The 14,446-nt window shown below is 40.0% G+C and overlaps 1 protein-coding gene across 5 annotated transcripts in view; it reads left to right on the top strand.

Annotated features, from left to right (window-relative positions):
* MYO6 (myosin VI) overlaps positions 1-14,446 on the top strand; it is a 107,154-nt gene that overhangs the window by 21,834 nt on the left and 70,874 nt on the right. For all 5 annotated transcript variants that reach the window (XM_069804700.1, XM_069804699.1, XM_069804701.1 and 2 more), the window contains exons 2-3: positions 3,384-3,522; positions 9,673-9,742. In XM_069804700.1, the coding sequence (XP_069660801.1) occupies positions 3,406-3,522; positions 9,673-9,742 (187 nt within the window). In that variant the 5' untranslated portion in view covers positions 3,384-3,405. The remainder of the gene's footprint in view (positions 1-3,383; positions 3,523-9,672; positions 9,743-14,446) is intronic.

Below are 14,446 nucleotides of genomic sequence, written 5' to 3' on the forward strand. Positions count from 1 at the left end.
TTAGTGCTTTTAGCCTACATACGAGTCTTTTTGCTTTTACAGTTTTCAGAAACGGTGTGCTCTTCAAACAGCGTAGTGAAGTTGGCTGCATGTAGATTGGATTTAGATGGATGCACATGGGAAAAAGAAAGTTTGTTCCCACTGATAGCTACTAGTGAGTAGTCTGTAACCAGACTGGGACTGTATTTTTATGGGGAAAAATATGTTTTGAAGGTTCTCCATCCAAATCTACATTTTTCCCAGTTTGTACTCTGTGATATGTATGTTTTAATCAGTAAAGCATAGTTTCATGTTTTAAAAAAGTGCTGTCTTATCTTTCTAAAGGACTTATGTCAGGTAGTTGAACTTTGAACTTCTTGTGTTTCTGTTCACCTTAAAATGCTGGGCTGGAAACCGGCTGTTCAAGAGCTGGTTCAGGAATAGATTTCATGCATGTGTCTCAAGGGCAATGGCATATACATCAGATGGAGGGGTAGATAATAGAGCAGGTATGACCTGATAGGTTTCGGTATCCAATTTAAATGTGCTACCTGTCAGAGTCCCAGCTGACAGAGATGGAGTGGTGCCAAAACCAAAATGTTACAACTGGTTTTGTGTCACTTCTCAGGCAGAAGACTGTATTTATTAAAAGTAATTGTCCTGTGAATAACTACTACACTTGGATTTAGATGCTTTCACCCAATGGCTTCTTAGACGCTTGCAAAGCCTCAGGTATTTTCTTTAAACATGCATTTCCTGGTGGTGGCTGAATTCAATTGCTGCTCTGTCTTTCAAGAGGATTTTTTTAGCTTGTGACACTCCTCTGTCATAATTTATTAACAAAGTATGAAGTAGGCTTAAGAGTACGTAAGAAAGCAAAAGCCCATGTCAGTGAGCAAAGCAGAAGCCTTTGGATGCTAATTGGGAAGGTCGGATTCGAACTTTTGGCAGAAATTTTGGCAGTAATTTCAGGGTTTGTCTCTTGTGCAACATGGTTACGTCCAGAGCCCTAGCTGTGCTACTCGGGATGTAAAAGACAGCCTTGTTTTTAGTGGTTGTGTGACATATGACTTAAGTACTAATTTGAACTAGCATTTTAAAAGCAAATAGTAGGCTTGTGAAGAAATGAAGGTCTGCTTATATCCAGAAATAAACTCAGCTGTTTAGCAACCATGCCCGCAATGGCAGTTGTACTCAGAGGTCAGATCTGGCTGAAAAAAAAAATAAAAATCCTTAAAACTGTGGTGTATACTATATCTGATTTACAGTATCCTAACGTAAAGAAAAAATGGCCAACAGCCAATTGTGAGTGAATACAGATGTTGTTTTACAGGATTTATCATATGACGCTGGCAACACATGATGAAGATGATGGTGTTTTGTAGAGTTCATGGGATGTGGCAAAAGGTTTGAAGTAAATAAAGTGAATGTGACACTCAAGGTTTTAGAACAATAACTTTCTATGAGTAGTTAAAAGAAGTTACTATGCTCCATTCATGGGGGAAAAGTAAACCACCAATTTTCCTGTATTAAATATAACATTTTAAATCACATGAATTGCGCGAGTAGAATATACTAGAAACGTTTGTCAAAATCTTCATGAGCTTCTTACATCCTGAACTGCATTCAGGAGGAAACAATCTGCTGAATTGAGTAAATTTGAACACAAAACCAGACATCAACACTAAACTAAGTACTCTATAGCTAGTTTTTTCAAAGTCTCTTCAGAATGCTACTTAATTTAAAAAATATTTGGGTCTTTGCCTCAGAATTACTTTTTTTCTTCTATTATTTCCCATTAAAGTTAACAACAAATTGTCTTATTCCTTGACAAGTAAGATGCTAAGACCAGCAGCATTCTCAAAGCGGTCACAGCAAGCCTTTTCCTTCTCTTCAAACCTTTCTGAAGTCTCTGGAGGCAGCAAAAAGCAGGTCATGTGCAGCATGTCCTGACAGATTCTCTGTGGGACAAGAGTGTCCCTTTCTGCTCGTGGTTGTACAACTTTCTGGTGGGCCAATGACTCTTTTTCCTTGCCGTTGCTTGTGGCAAAGGGGTCTGCAGCTTTCCCCGGTTGTGAGAAATTTCGGAGATCCTTTTTCCTTCAGATGTTGGAAAAGAAAAATGTGGGATGTGTTTTGTAGCTTACAGACTCTTGGAATTTGCTGCCAGTGTTTTCTTTGCTACTTGGCAGGCTTGTTTGGCTCATGCTGAGAGAGGCAAGTTACACCTTGGTGATATGAGATACTTTTTACAAATTTTGGAATCACTAAAACATGTCAGTTTAGTATGTGAATGAGTTTTGGAGGGGAGTAAGAAACGGTCAGGAGAAGTGAGCCTTTCAAGCTGTGTGGACTCTTTATTCTTATTAGGGCAAGGACAATAAAGTAGGTTTTGGAAAAAAAAAAAAAAAGAAAAAAGGACTAATTCAGCATATTTAAAATGGCACTGTTAGCCATTCAGAGTGTGCCAATCCTGGCAACTTTCCTGGTTAGCTCAATGAGCATTGCGTGCAATGAAACACTCCTTTTAATTGGGAGCTTATTTAGCTGCATAACTTGAGGAGCCTAAGGTTTGAATGTCTTGGCCTTTGCATCTATTTCACTTGTATATCATTGATTCCTCTGAAACAATTTTCATACCATGTTTTTGTAGAAAGTAAGGTTGGTATTCCTTAAGAGTCAGAATTGTAATGTTACAGTGTCAGAGGTCAGTGTCTCAAAGGCTTATAGTTTGATAAATCAATTGCGACCGAATATATCTGTGGGTTATTTAAAAGCCATGTGCCCAGCCATATGAAAAGAGTGAGCACGTTCATTCGTCTCAAATGACAAGAGACTGAATTTCTGCTCACGTGCCTTGACATATGCCCATTACAGAAATTCCAGTATTTGCACACCAAGTCAGGTACAGACAAGTATCCATTAGTCATGTGACCCACTGCATGCACATGTATATTTATGTGTGTCTGTACATGTATATACACACATGGATATACACACTCCTAGAATAGACTTAGCTTTGAATCTGTCTTGTACTTCTATTTTGATCGTGAGATAGACCCCCTTTTTCGTTCACAAGTTAGAGAAATCGGGAAAAGAGCTGCAGGGACCAGTCTGTGGACACCACACCCCCCCACCCCCCCACCCCCCCAGATTGATCTGTTCTTAAATTTTCTCCATACTTAAGTCTGAGTCTGTCCTCTGCAAGCAAAGCATCATGGGGTGGAAAAAGGCTGGAAGAATCTTGTCCTGACAGACTGGCTCCAGTCTGCAGACTGGTTCCTTCCACGCTGAATAATAGGAATAAACATAATAAACTTAAGTTTGTATAGTGAATCCTGATACCTTACTAAATTTGTATACAATTTTTTTTTTGTTTAATTTTTTTTTTTTTTTCCTTACAGGAAATACTGGATAGATCCCACAATGGAGGACGGGAAGCCCGTCTGGGCTCCACACCCAACTGATGGGTTTCAGATGGGGATGATTGTGGACATTGGCACTGACAACTTAACTATTGAACCTTTGAATCAGAAAGGCAAGGTAAGCCTCTCACAAACAAAGGAACAGAGAAAAACCTTACAAAAACTATTTTACATGTAGGCCAAATCTTTGCCAATATCTACAATTACATGCAGCCTGAAGGAGTGGAAAATCAGTTTTCTGTTCTAAGTTTGGCTAAGGATCTTTGTTTAGCTTTAGCTTACCTTGCAAGTGAAACATCCCACTGATAAGAAGAGCATGCTTTCTGCCAGTTATCTGCATGTGCATTGAGTATGTGCTTGTCAAACAGAGGAGGATTGAATCTTCGTAGCCATTTGATTCAGTGCTGTATACCTTATTTTTCTAAATTAGAGACTGATTAAGAATCTACTGTTGAGATTAGCTTCTCTCTTTTCCCTTACATGCATAGACAGTGTCCTACAGGGGTGTGCTAGGCTTTGTCTTAGATTAGACACCTTACTGTTAGATTGATGGAGAATGAGAGATGAATTCTGTTACCTCAGGTACCCTGAGTAACATGATGTCAAACAAAGGTCCTATGGAATTGTTACATCAAATTAAAGGCAAAATAAATGTAATTTTAAAATGAAGTCCTAATTCATTCTAATTAGTGTGTTCCAACTGCTTCATTTATCATGACATCTTTCAGATTCAGTATGTTGTAATTAAATGTCAGTTTATACAGGAAGCACCTTGTATCTATCTATTATCCTAATTCAGATGGTCAGCATCCTGGTTTTTACTAGCTGGAATAAGATCAAACGCTGTTTTAGAAGTTGTGATTTTGGTCTTTGTGAATATGTGATATGTGCCCTTTCTAATAATTTTGTCCTTTCTGTATCTTCAGGCATGGAAAAGGCAAAATGTTTTTTGTAACTTCTTTTTTCATGTCAACAATAGCAGAGAATGCCTTGTCACAGGTCAAAAGGTTATGCAGCAGTCCTTCCTTTGGGGGGAATGTTTATAGGCTTTTTTTCTTCTGCATCTTGGAGAGGAAGTTGATTTTGCTTTCCTTAAAAATACAAAGCACTGATTTCTGTGTGTGAGTGAGAAAGTCTGTAGGTTTAATAGCAGTAGTATGCATTCTTCAGTCTGTGGAAGAGCAAAATTACTCAGACAAGAATATTAAATATTCCAAACCTATGGCTAAGTAGTCTTTAACTGACTTAAACTATTTTGACCCCCACTGCTATTTCTGTTTATATCCCCAAATGGTTCTGATGTGATAAAGAGCAAAGGCTGATGTGATAAAGAGAAGAAGGCGCTATATTGAAACAGAAACAAGCAATAAGGAGATCCCCGAGCCGCTGTTTATTTCTAACATATGCTCCTTTCAGGGAGGGGGTTTTTTGGGGTTTTTTTTTTGTGTGAAAACAAAAAATGATCCTAAAATACAAATATTTCACTTCATGGTTTACAACAATCTCTTTGTCTAGAAAGTTTGTTACTCTGCTGTTGGCTGTTTTCCTGAATTGACCAGATCAATTAAGGGCCTAATGCTCACTCATTTAAGGGAACAAACTTCACAGTTTAAATACCATAGAGATTATGGTCCTATATTTCTAATTATCAGACTTCCTTATATTAATAGAGGTGGAGTAAAACATTTTCTTGTTTACCTTCTCAGTCCTTTCAAGGTGTCATTGATTTCTTTTTATAGTGAAATGTTTCTCATTGGTTTTTGTCTTTTTAAGAAGACTGTTCTTGTGTGCTTAGACCATTAATTTGAAGTAGTCAACATTAATACCCATTATTATCAACTTTGTTTACTTAAAGTGATAGTTCAAAAGTATTCTTCAGTAAGAAGGAGTGATCCAGCAGCTCCGGAGTTGCTCATGATAATTACAGGGAGGAGAGGAGTAACCTGATCTTGTAAACCTATCCGGGCAGTGTAACTTATTATTATTTTTTAATCTGGGTCATTAACATGTCATATGCATTCTCTGTAGGTGCTGGTAGCTTACCAGAGATCACAGGCTGAAAAGGAAATGTATATGCATATGTTTGATTATTCCCTTTTATACCACTTAATGGTTAATTAAAATATGTTGTTACGAACTGCAATAAATGCTGCAAGGCAGCAGTTTCATGATGTCTGAAAATCTTCCCTCCCTTCCCCACTGGTAGCTAGCTCTGGCGTTGCAGAGTGGCCCGCTCTCAGCTCTGCGTGCCAAGCTGTGCGTGACAGAGCAAATGAGGTCACAGAACAGATCCACCTTAAAAATGAAGAAGTGGGAAGTTTTCAGGTTGGTCGCAAGCAGCGGCAGGAGGACGGAGGACCTGAGGCCAGCGTGGCCATAGATTGCTTTCTATTATGAAACCAAGTTACCCAGTCCAGACTGGGTGAAGGTAGTTGGCCAACACACCGATTTACTTAAAAACCAGCAATAGCAATTTTGGGTACGGCAGCCCATACAGAGTTAACAACAGCATTTACATTTCTGCGCAGAGGCTGGGTGTCTAAAGAGAGGTGGGGATCTGAGTCACCCAGCCTGCGCTGTACAAAGAAGAGTGATCCAAGCTGCAGGAGCACGTTATCGGAACAGAGGATGCACGTGTTGCACGATGGGAGCTACTCCCTGAAAACTAGATCATCGGCTTAAAAGGCTGGTAAATGCCACGACTAGAAAGAAAATGGAGAAACTGGAGAGTGGTTTGCTAGTGAGTGTGGTCCCACCTAGGGCTGGAGCGCTGCCCTGAGAATGGGCTCCGAACCGGACCGGAGTGCCAGGGCTCGCAGCCCTGGCGTGTGTCCCACCAGCAGTTGCACGCTGGTGTACAAGGACGGAGGTGGGTAGAAAGGCAGCCAGGTGTTAAGCAAAACTAGTATTGTGTTAACACTTGGAGTGTACTTTTCTGAACTTACTGGGAACCCTAACCACAGATCCTGTTGCATATATTTTTATTTTATTGTGTTGCTTAATGCTGTAACAGGGAGGAGGCAGATGACAGTGCAGTTGCCAAATGGGGAATTTACTCTTTTCCTGGAGGTAGCAAATCTAAGTAAAGCAATCAGGGAGCAATGCCTCAGGGGGACTTGCACCGTGAGCTGCCATCCCGGGATCCTCGTGGCACTGAGGAGTGGGGGTCAGGAATTTCCTAGAGCATCAGCAGCGATGAGTTTCGGGCAGCCTTTGGGAAGGCGTGTGGTGCTGCAGGCAGGCACTGACACCCCTCCTGCCCTCAGCTGAGAGGCACCTGGTGGCTCTGTGCCAGTTCTGAAGGGTCATGGAGGGCTTTATGGGGCACCTACTCTGGTATGCTGTGAATAACCAGAAAGGTATTTTCCTGGGCTAAGTATAAATGAATAAATGTACTTTGAAAGTAAGGATCAGAATGTCCAAAGTTCAGTGTTTCAAGCTAAGGGTTTTTTTTTTTTTAGCAGTGAGCGCAGCTTGCTTGCGCAAATGAGACATGTTCTTGTCTGTCTTACGCACTGTTTGTACTACTTTAGGTTGGTTTGTGAAATACGGCTGAGAGTAGTCTCCTGTCTGTATCTGGAAGGCATGGTTACACATATTGGATTACATGGTAGAAAGAAGATCCTGCTTGAATGGAAAGATATCTTTTTTCACTCATCTAGTTTCTGGGAGAATAGTTAAGATTGCCATTGGATTTCAAGCGCTGCTTCATTACAAAGAGGAAAAAAAAACCTCTGCAAAAAACCCTAAACCTTCTGTTTTGCCTCCTGAGACCACTTTAGTGTCTCATAAGATTAAATATCCTTTCCATTTTCTTAGAACAAGTTTGTTTTAATGCACAAGTCTTCCACCAAATGCCTGAAGTGTTTTCTCCTTACAATAAATGTTTAAAAAAAAAAAAATGGGACAACATAGTAAAGAATTTCTTTGGGTATTTTTTTATTGATAGACCTGGGATACCTTGCCCATTTTCCTATTTAATATATTAGATTTTAACAGTAACTGGCAATACTCGGAGCTCTGCACATCTAGCTAACGTACTTACCTACGTAACAAGTAATCACCTTACGTAAAGCAGTAGTCCAACTGTGACATACAGGAGTGAAATTCTTCGTTGTCATAGTTGAAGCTGGGCTTCATGTTCTGATCTAAAAAAGTCCAGCAGAAAAACAGCAGCTTTCAGATAAGTCTTCTTGACATTGCTTGTTTGTTTTATCACTTCTGAAATATTCTAGAAATTAATTCACAATTCATATTGAGTGAAAAAATGGAGGACATAATACAGTATGAATTCTCATTATTTTTTTTCATTGAAAGTTATCTTGGATCAGAATCCTGAGTGGTGAGGACATTGAAAAAGCCCCATCTTTCTCTTCTGGGATAGATCTGGTATGGCTGGCTTTAGACCCATGAAACATTAAAGTATCAGAGATCTATGAAGAGTTACAGAATAGCTTGGTATCACATTCATTCTCTCCTGTGAAAAAAATTCTGTCCTTGCTAGTGGCTAAACTTGGGTTACACATCAGCAGACAAGAACAAGAAGTGAAGTTAGATTTTTCGTGAAGCCGGTCATGCTCTTTTTAAACTTTTCCACTGTTTCATGTACAGTGAACTGATTACATGGGAAACTGTTGTTTTCAAATATATCTTTACCCAACAAGATACACTTTTATCACTGACAGACTTGCAGAGGAAATTATTAGGATAATATGTTCTAACTGCAATATTGTGAGGGGGAGTAAAGGAGGGGGAATCTCTGCCCTGCTAAAACTCTGAATAGCAGCTGGCAACTTTCTGAGGTATGTAAAGATGTTCAGGTCCTCCACAGCTCCACCAAACTTCCATAAAGGATATTTTGGAGGAAGTTGGTCTGATGGACAGTCAGATGTTCCGTCATCGAGCAGCTCCATTTCCCTTAGGAAAGCTGCTTTTGCATGTTGTTCTCCATTAGATCCTGATAAGGTGATGACAAAGTATAATTTATTATGACTACAGATTGCATACTTTGATATCCCTTCCCTACAAAGTTATCATATAGACTTACTGTTTTCTGACTGGCAGTAATTAGTTCTGCTCCAACATTTTTAACCCTTCCCACTTCGAAGGGAGTTGGAATTTGTGGCTGTTCATGATGGTGTAAGCTGCAAGAGCTCACATATTGTGTCTGTTGTACTGAAGCAAAGATGAAGCAAGTTGCTGTATTTCTCCTAAACTGCCATGTGAGGTGTTTCTCGTGGGACTGTCTTGCTGAGTACAATGTTAAACAAGCAAATGTGTTTGTTTATTAAGGTCATTCTTTAGATCTGGTTGGTTGCCTTTTCAAATTTTGGACTGGACTTCTTGTCTCCATTTCCATGGGGAAAAGGAGACTGTGCCTGCAGCAGCATGGTAGCTATCGTGTTTAATTGGTACAACAGGGTTTTTGTTCATTCATAGGTAGCTCAAACAAGCTATTACTACGGTAAACAAAAAAGTATAATTAAAAACCTACCTCTTACAATAGGTATTTTTGTGCAGATGCTGTAATGTGTGTGCGCTAGGATGTTTTCCTTTCCTTTTTACAACAATATAAGTTATGATTTCTGGAGAATAAAGAAGAAACAAAGTTGCTTTTGTTATGAATTTTTCCAGTTGGAGTGAGCACTTGATAAATGGCTGTTTTGTATAACTGGAATACAAGTGTTGAAGGAAGGTCTTGTTTTACTTTAGTATTGATTTACTGAAGAAAAAAACCCAAGCAACAACCAAAGCTACAGTATTTGGGGATACAGAGGATATTATGTATTGAACATTTATAGTTGAAGTAGGAATGTTTTAAAACAGCGTATGATAATGATAGCACGGTCCTTTAGCTGAACTAATGATTTGGGTTTTATTCTTTGTGCTTCTTTGCAAAACTGAGGAAGTTGTGTGTCCTTTACAATGCTGTTCCCTCTGTAGTACTTTTTTTTATCCTTATTTTTTATATTACACAATATTACAATATTACATGCAATTTTGGAAATGAGCATCAGATATTCTTGCAATAAAATATATATTACAGTGACTGCATTTTTGTAATGTAGCGTAGTAATGTAAATGCAGCAGCTCCTATGTGCACCTAGTAACTCAGTAAAATTTCCAGTGCTGAAGTATAAAGCTGGCAACTTCATTTTAAACCACGCACAATTGCAGCGCACTCACTTGTATCATTGCATCAAACATCTTTGAACTATATTTCTATTTTTATGGAATTCTGACAATGTTAATATTTTTCATCTAACAGACTTTCCAGGCTGCTATCAATCAAGTGTTTCCTGCGGAAGAGGACAGCAAAAAGGATGTAGAAGATAATTGTAAGTTACAAATTTTAAAATAAATTACGTATTTGAAGAAAAATCTGCATAGAAGAGAATTTTGTTTCCTTACAAGCTTCCTGTTTCTTCCTTGTACTCTTTGTTTTGCTTCTTTGCTTGAATTTATGTATGACCTCTACTAGTCCTTTAAACTTCTTAAAGTAAGCCCATTTTAAATATAATTTATTGTTTTTTTTAGTTTTCAGTTGAACACTTCAGAGGACCTCATAGTTACCTTATTCCCACACACAACTGTTACTTGACTTCAGATATATATTGAATGTCACCTAACTGCATCAGGATCAACTGCATTCAGCATTATGGGGGTTAACTGTATCTTTTAGAGTGCAGCAAAAGAATTAGTTGCTTTAGCAGCATCCGTATTGTACAGCATTTTCCTGCATGTAACCCATTTCTTAGATAGCATTCCTGTGGAAGTACAGGTAATTGAAAATAAATTTTAAGATAACCTTGCCAAAACTGGAGATGGGAATCTGGACCCATTGGGGCCACTGGAAAAGGAAATAGGTTACAGTGAATTGGATACAGGAGTCCTGCTGGAGAAGGAGTTTTGAGGTGAACTTGTGTAATAAACTTCAGTGTTGATCTGCAGAGCTTTTATTTTGTTAAAAATTTTATAGTTAGATGTGTAGAATCAAATACGGTATTCAAATCTGGGGAGAGGGGAGACACTACCGAGAAAGATGAGCAAGTGCTAGCATCAGATTTTAGAGAACTGTTAAAGAAATACTTTGCTGCTCTTGCTCTGTGTGAGCAAATCGCAGACTCTCCTGTCTTGAAAACCTGATGAAGGCAATTCTTTTACACATTTCCTGTGGTGTTTACTGGCTGGTGAAAATACTGTTAACTTTGTAAATGGTCAGCAAAAGTATCTTCTATTGTTCTTTGTTTAAAATAGAGGCTGGGACTTTGAAAGTTGTTTAGGTGATTCCTGTTTTGGAACAGGGGTTAGTATTTATATCCCGTGACAGGAAATACAGCTGTTACAGCTGCTCCATAAGGAACAAGAAGGTGAAATCTGAGGTTTATGATCTGACTTAGATGGTGCAGTGTCGTTCCAGGTGGAACCAAGCTGGTAGCCTTGTTTCCAGTTGCTTGTGTTTTTGCAAACATTATGTGGGTCGAAACTTTTCAAAGCTGGTATCTGTATTGTCTGCACATGATGATCGTTAGGGAAATGCATTTAATCTGTGCATCTGCCACAGTGATTTTACTGAGATGTCCAGGCACCTCAGAGTCCTAGTCAGGGGCCTGAAATTTGGAATAAGATTATAGAAATGATTTGAGATTCCAGCAAAGTACTATTCAATTAAGTTAAACCAGTCTTCCCGTCGGAGAGAATGTCTTCTTTCGCTTACTGAGTAAAATATAGAACTTAAAAATGCTTTGTCTGGTAATCCTTTCTGTATTAAACATTATTTTGAGACTTTTCTAATGTATTTTCACTTCTTGTTCACTAGCTGAGATTTATCTCCAGGATGTGTGAAAGCCCAGTTCATTTTCCTCTCTGTCAGAGAGCATTTGTGCTGAGCATCATTGACATTTAAGAAGAAACTTTATAAAATACTGAGTGCTTTCAGTCTCGCCTTATAATATTCTTCTGAAAAATCCTGAAAAACTAGTTAATAATACACTTACTATTCCAACCTATGCTTTAGTGATTAACTCCCTTCTAGGAAGCAATTTGCTGAATATTGCTTTTTGCACCCTTAGTCTTCCTTATTCCAAATGCACTAGCTGCAAAAGACACCTTTTTGAGAATCTAGCCCTTCCTCAAATGTGAATTTTCAGTAAATATTGCAAACAGTACAGAGACAAAGCATTTACTTCCTTTTTCTTTTTTTTTTTTTTTTTTTTTTTTTTGTGTGATTCACACTCTTCTTCTGCCCCCACTGAACCCTGCTCAATTTTGGGGGCTTGTCACCATATGTGGAATTTGTATTTTTTTTATGGCCAAGAAAAAGGTTTTGTTTTTTTTTTAATTTCTGTGGTGAAACAATTTTAAAAAAATGAAGGGAGGCAGGTTATCAGATAAGAATCTTAAAAAAAATAGTTCTACAGATGCAGAGCTTTGCAATTACATGGTAAAATTATTTTCCATACAAACCCTGCTTCATTGTGTGCACAGGAGAGCCAGTGTGAGTAAATTTGACATTGGTATTTCCTAGCTTTTAGTGCCTAACTTCACTTCTGTGAACTTTGTGTGTGTGTATAAGTAAACATATGGACTATTAAATGCATATAGATATGTACGGTGGTTATATTTAGGCATGAGCCATATGAATATTCAGAATTCTCTCTCTGGTGACTTCCTTTGCCTCTGGAAATGGATGCCTCTTTTAAAGGATTTATTCTAAATGAGATGCATTTCGAAGTTGCTGACATAAGCCTTAATTTACATGTCTCGAGTGAAGGCTTCAACGTTCCCTCGGGGAGCAAGCTCCCATTATGCATCGAGTCTGCAGGTGTAACTGCTTTAACAAGGACTTGCTAAGAGACTACTGGGGATGCACTGAGATCTGGGGTCCTTTGTTGTTTAGACTTTACCAAGTCTTTATTAGGATGATTAACTGATGACTGTTCCCTTTAAAACATAACACAAACTCTGAGAGGTTCTTATGAAGATAGTCGAGGGAGAGGATCGTTTCTTTAAGCGTATGTAGACAGTTACTATATAGTAGTTTTTGAACTCAATACTGAGAATCCAAATGACTTAAAAAAAAATCAGCAAACTTCAAATGTTAACACTCTGCCCCCACACCCTCGCCCCAAGCATACACAGGGGGAGAAGGAGATTTTAAACTTTGATTAGAGCAAGCAGGAGTTTCTGCTTGTGGCCCATTTCCTCGTCATGTCTCTTTGTCTTGGGATGACCATGTTAAAAAAAGGTGAAGGTGGAAAAAGGTCTGTGGAGGCAGACCTGCGGTTTGTGGTCCCGGCGCCATTTTCTGGGCTGCGCGGAGCGGCCTGGGTGAGCCTGGGGAGGGGAGGAGGAGAAGGCCCGCGGCGCAGCGCCGGCTGCCTGCCCATCGTTGCCTCACGTAATGGCGACCGTGCGGTTACGTAGCTCTGCTGGGGCGGCCGGGGAGAGGCCATGGTGGTTGGGGCCAGCCTGCTGCTTCACGGCAGTGTCGTGCGCGGGCCCGATTTCAAGGCCTTTGTGATCCGAAGGGAGATTTTGCTTTGCGTAAAGCTAAAGCACACCTCGTGTGCCTTTGCCAGCACGGGGATGTGCGCGCAAGGGATTTTGCAGAGGAGGATGCTTTCTTCTAAGCAACCCAGAAGTTGCAGGGTCCTTTGAGAAGCATGAACGATGCCAACCATTTGAAGCAAAGCTGTATTTAGTCATGTAATGGAAGGAAGGGCTGTTGTTCAGTGGAGCTACGCAAGCGAGAGGGAGGCTGGAAATAGCTGCTGAACCTGCCTGTGCCTCACGCTGAGCTGGTATAGGTGGTGGGAGGCACGAGCCACTCCTCGGTCCGCTGTGGAAGGAAGGGTAAACGAAAGACGAGATTCCAAACGAGATTGGAAACGAAAACACAGATGCTATTGAGAAGCTTGCGTTATCCTTCGCCAGTATCTTTTGGTTCAGCAGGAGGAGCATTGAAGGAGATGTTAAGAGCTGCTTGCTGAGCTTCAGGCGTCCTTGCAGGGCAAGGTGGCTGGGCAGGTTGACTTAAGGTCCTAAGAACCAGCAGCCCTTCTTGCGCATTTGTGTAAATAAGTTGGAGTGCATTTTTCTCTGCTGGAGCCCTCGAGAAAGGGCATCGGTTCAACTTGGTTCAAGTTGAGAAACAGCTTTGTTGGTCATTATAGATGAGAGGTACATATGTGGCCCTCACGTGAGGTGCGGGGTAGCAGTTACAATTACAGGCATAGTAGTCAGATGTATACAACTTTTTAAGTGGTGCTAATACGGTAAGGTTTACCAGTATGGTAGTCAGTCAGTTGTAACTAGACAAAATAGTGTTGTGCATTTGAATTTTAAGTGGTGTGAAAAAGAGGATTGAGCATATTTGAAAATGCAGACTGTGTAGCGAGTAGTGCCCTCAGTTGTTTTTAATATTGTTACAATGGGAACTGGTAATGACCTCTGTAATTAAGGCTGCTAAGACTTTCCAGTGCTTTACAGCTGAAAACAAGGACCAGCTTTGCCAGAATGTGAACCCATACGGCCTGAAGCTTTCTGTGGGTGCCCGCTCGCTGCCTTCAGCGGCCACCTTGTAACATTTCAGCAGAGTTGGTTCAGTTATTTTATATTAACAAGCTAAGGAGAAAAATAAAGCTAGGTATTGTTGTGTTAATGGTTTTTTTTCCCCTAACAGTTTCTTTGAGGAGGCCTAGTAGCAACAAAATTCAGAATTGAAATACAAAAGGTTGCGTTGGTGCCTGGTGTTGCAATGATGCCTGCTGCCGCCTCTAGACAGTATTTCTCAGTTGAATCAGTGAATATAAACATCTAAAAATCACCAGGAGCCAGCAGTTATTCTAAACATCAGTTAGGTGGCATTACCCTGGGGATACTGTGGCCGAGACTGGAGAGGGGAGCTGGAAGGAAGGAAAGAGTTGGCGATTTTGGTAGGCACCAGTTTCTGTGCTTACGGGCCGGCATGGTTGGAGATACACCGTGTTTGTCTGAGGCTGGTAAAAGGGAGCTCATGCTGAGCAGGGCCTGTGTTGAGA

This window comes from Haliaeetus albicilla, chromosome 17 (assembly GCF_947461875.1).
Source record: "Haliaeetus albicilla chromosome 17, bHalAlb1.1, whole genome shotgun sequence".
Taxonomy (NCBI): Eukaryota; Metazoa; Chordata; class Aves; order Accipitriformes; family Accipitridae; genus Haliaeetus; species Haliaeetus albicilla.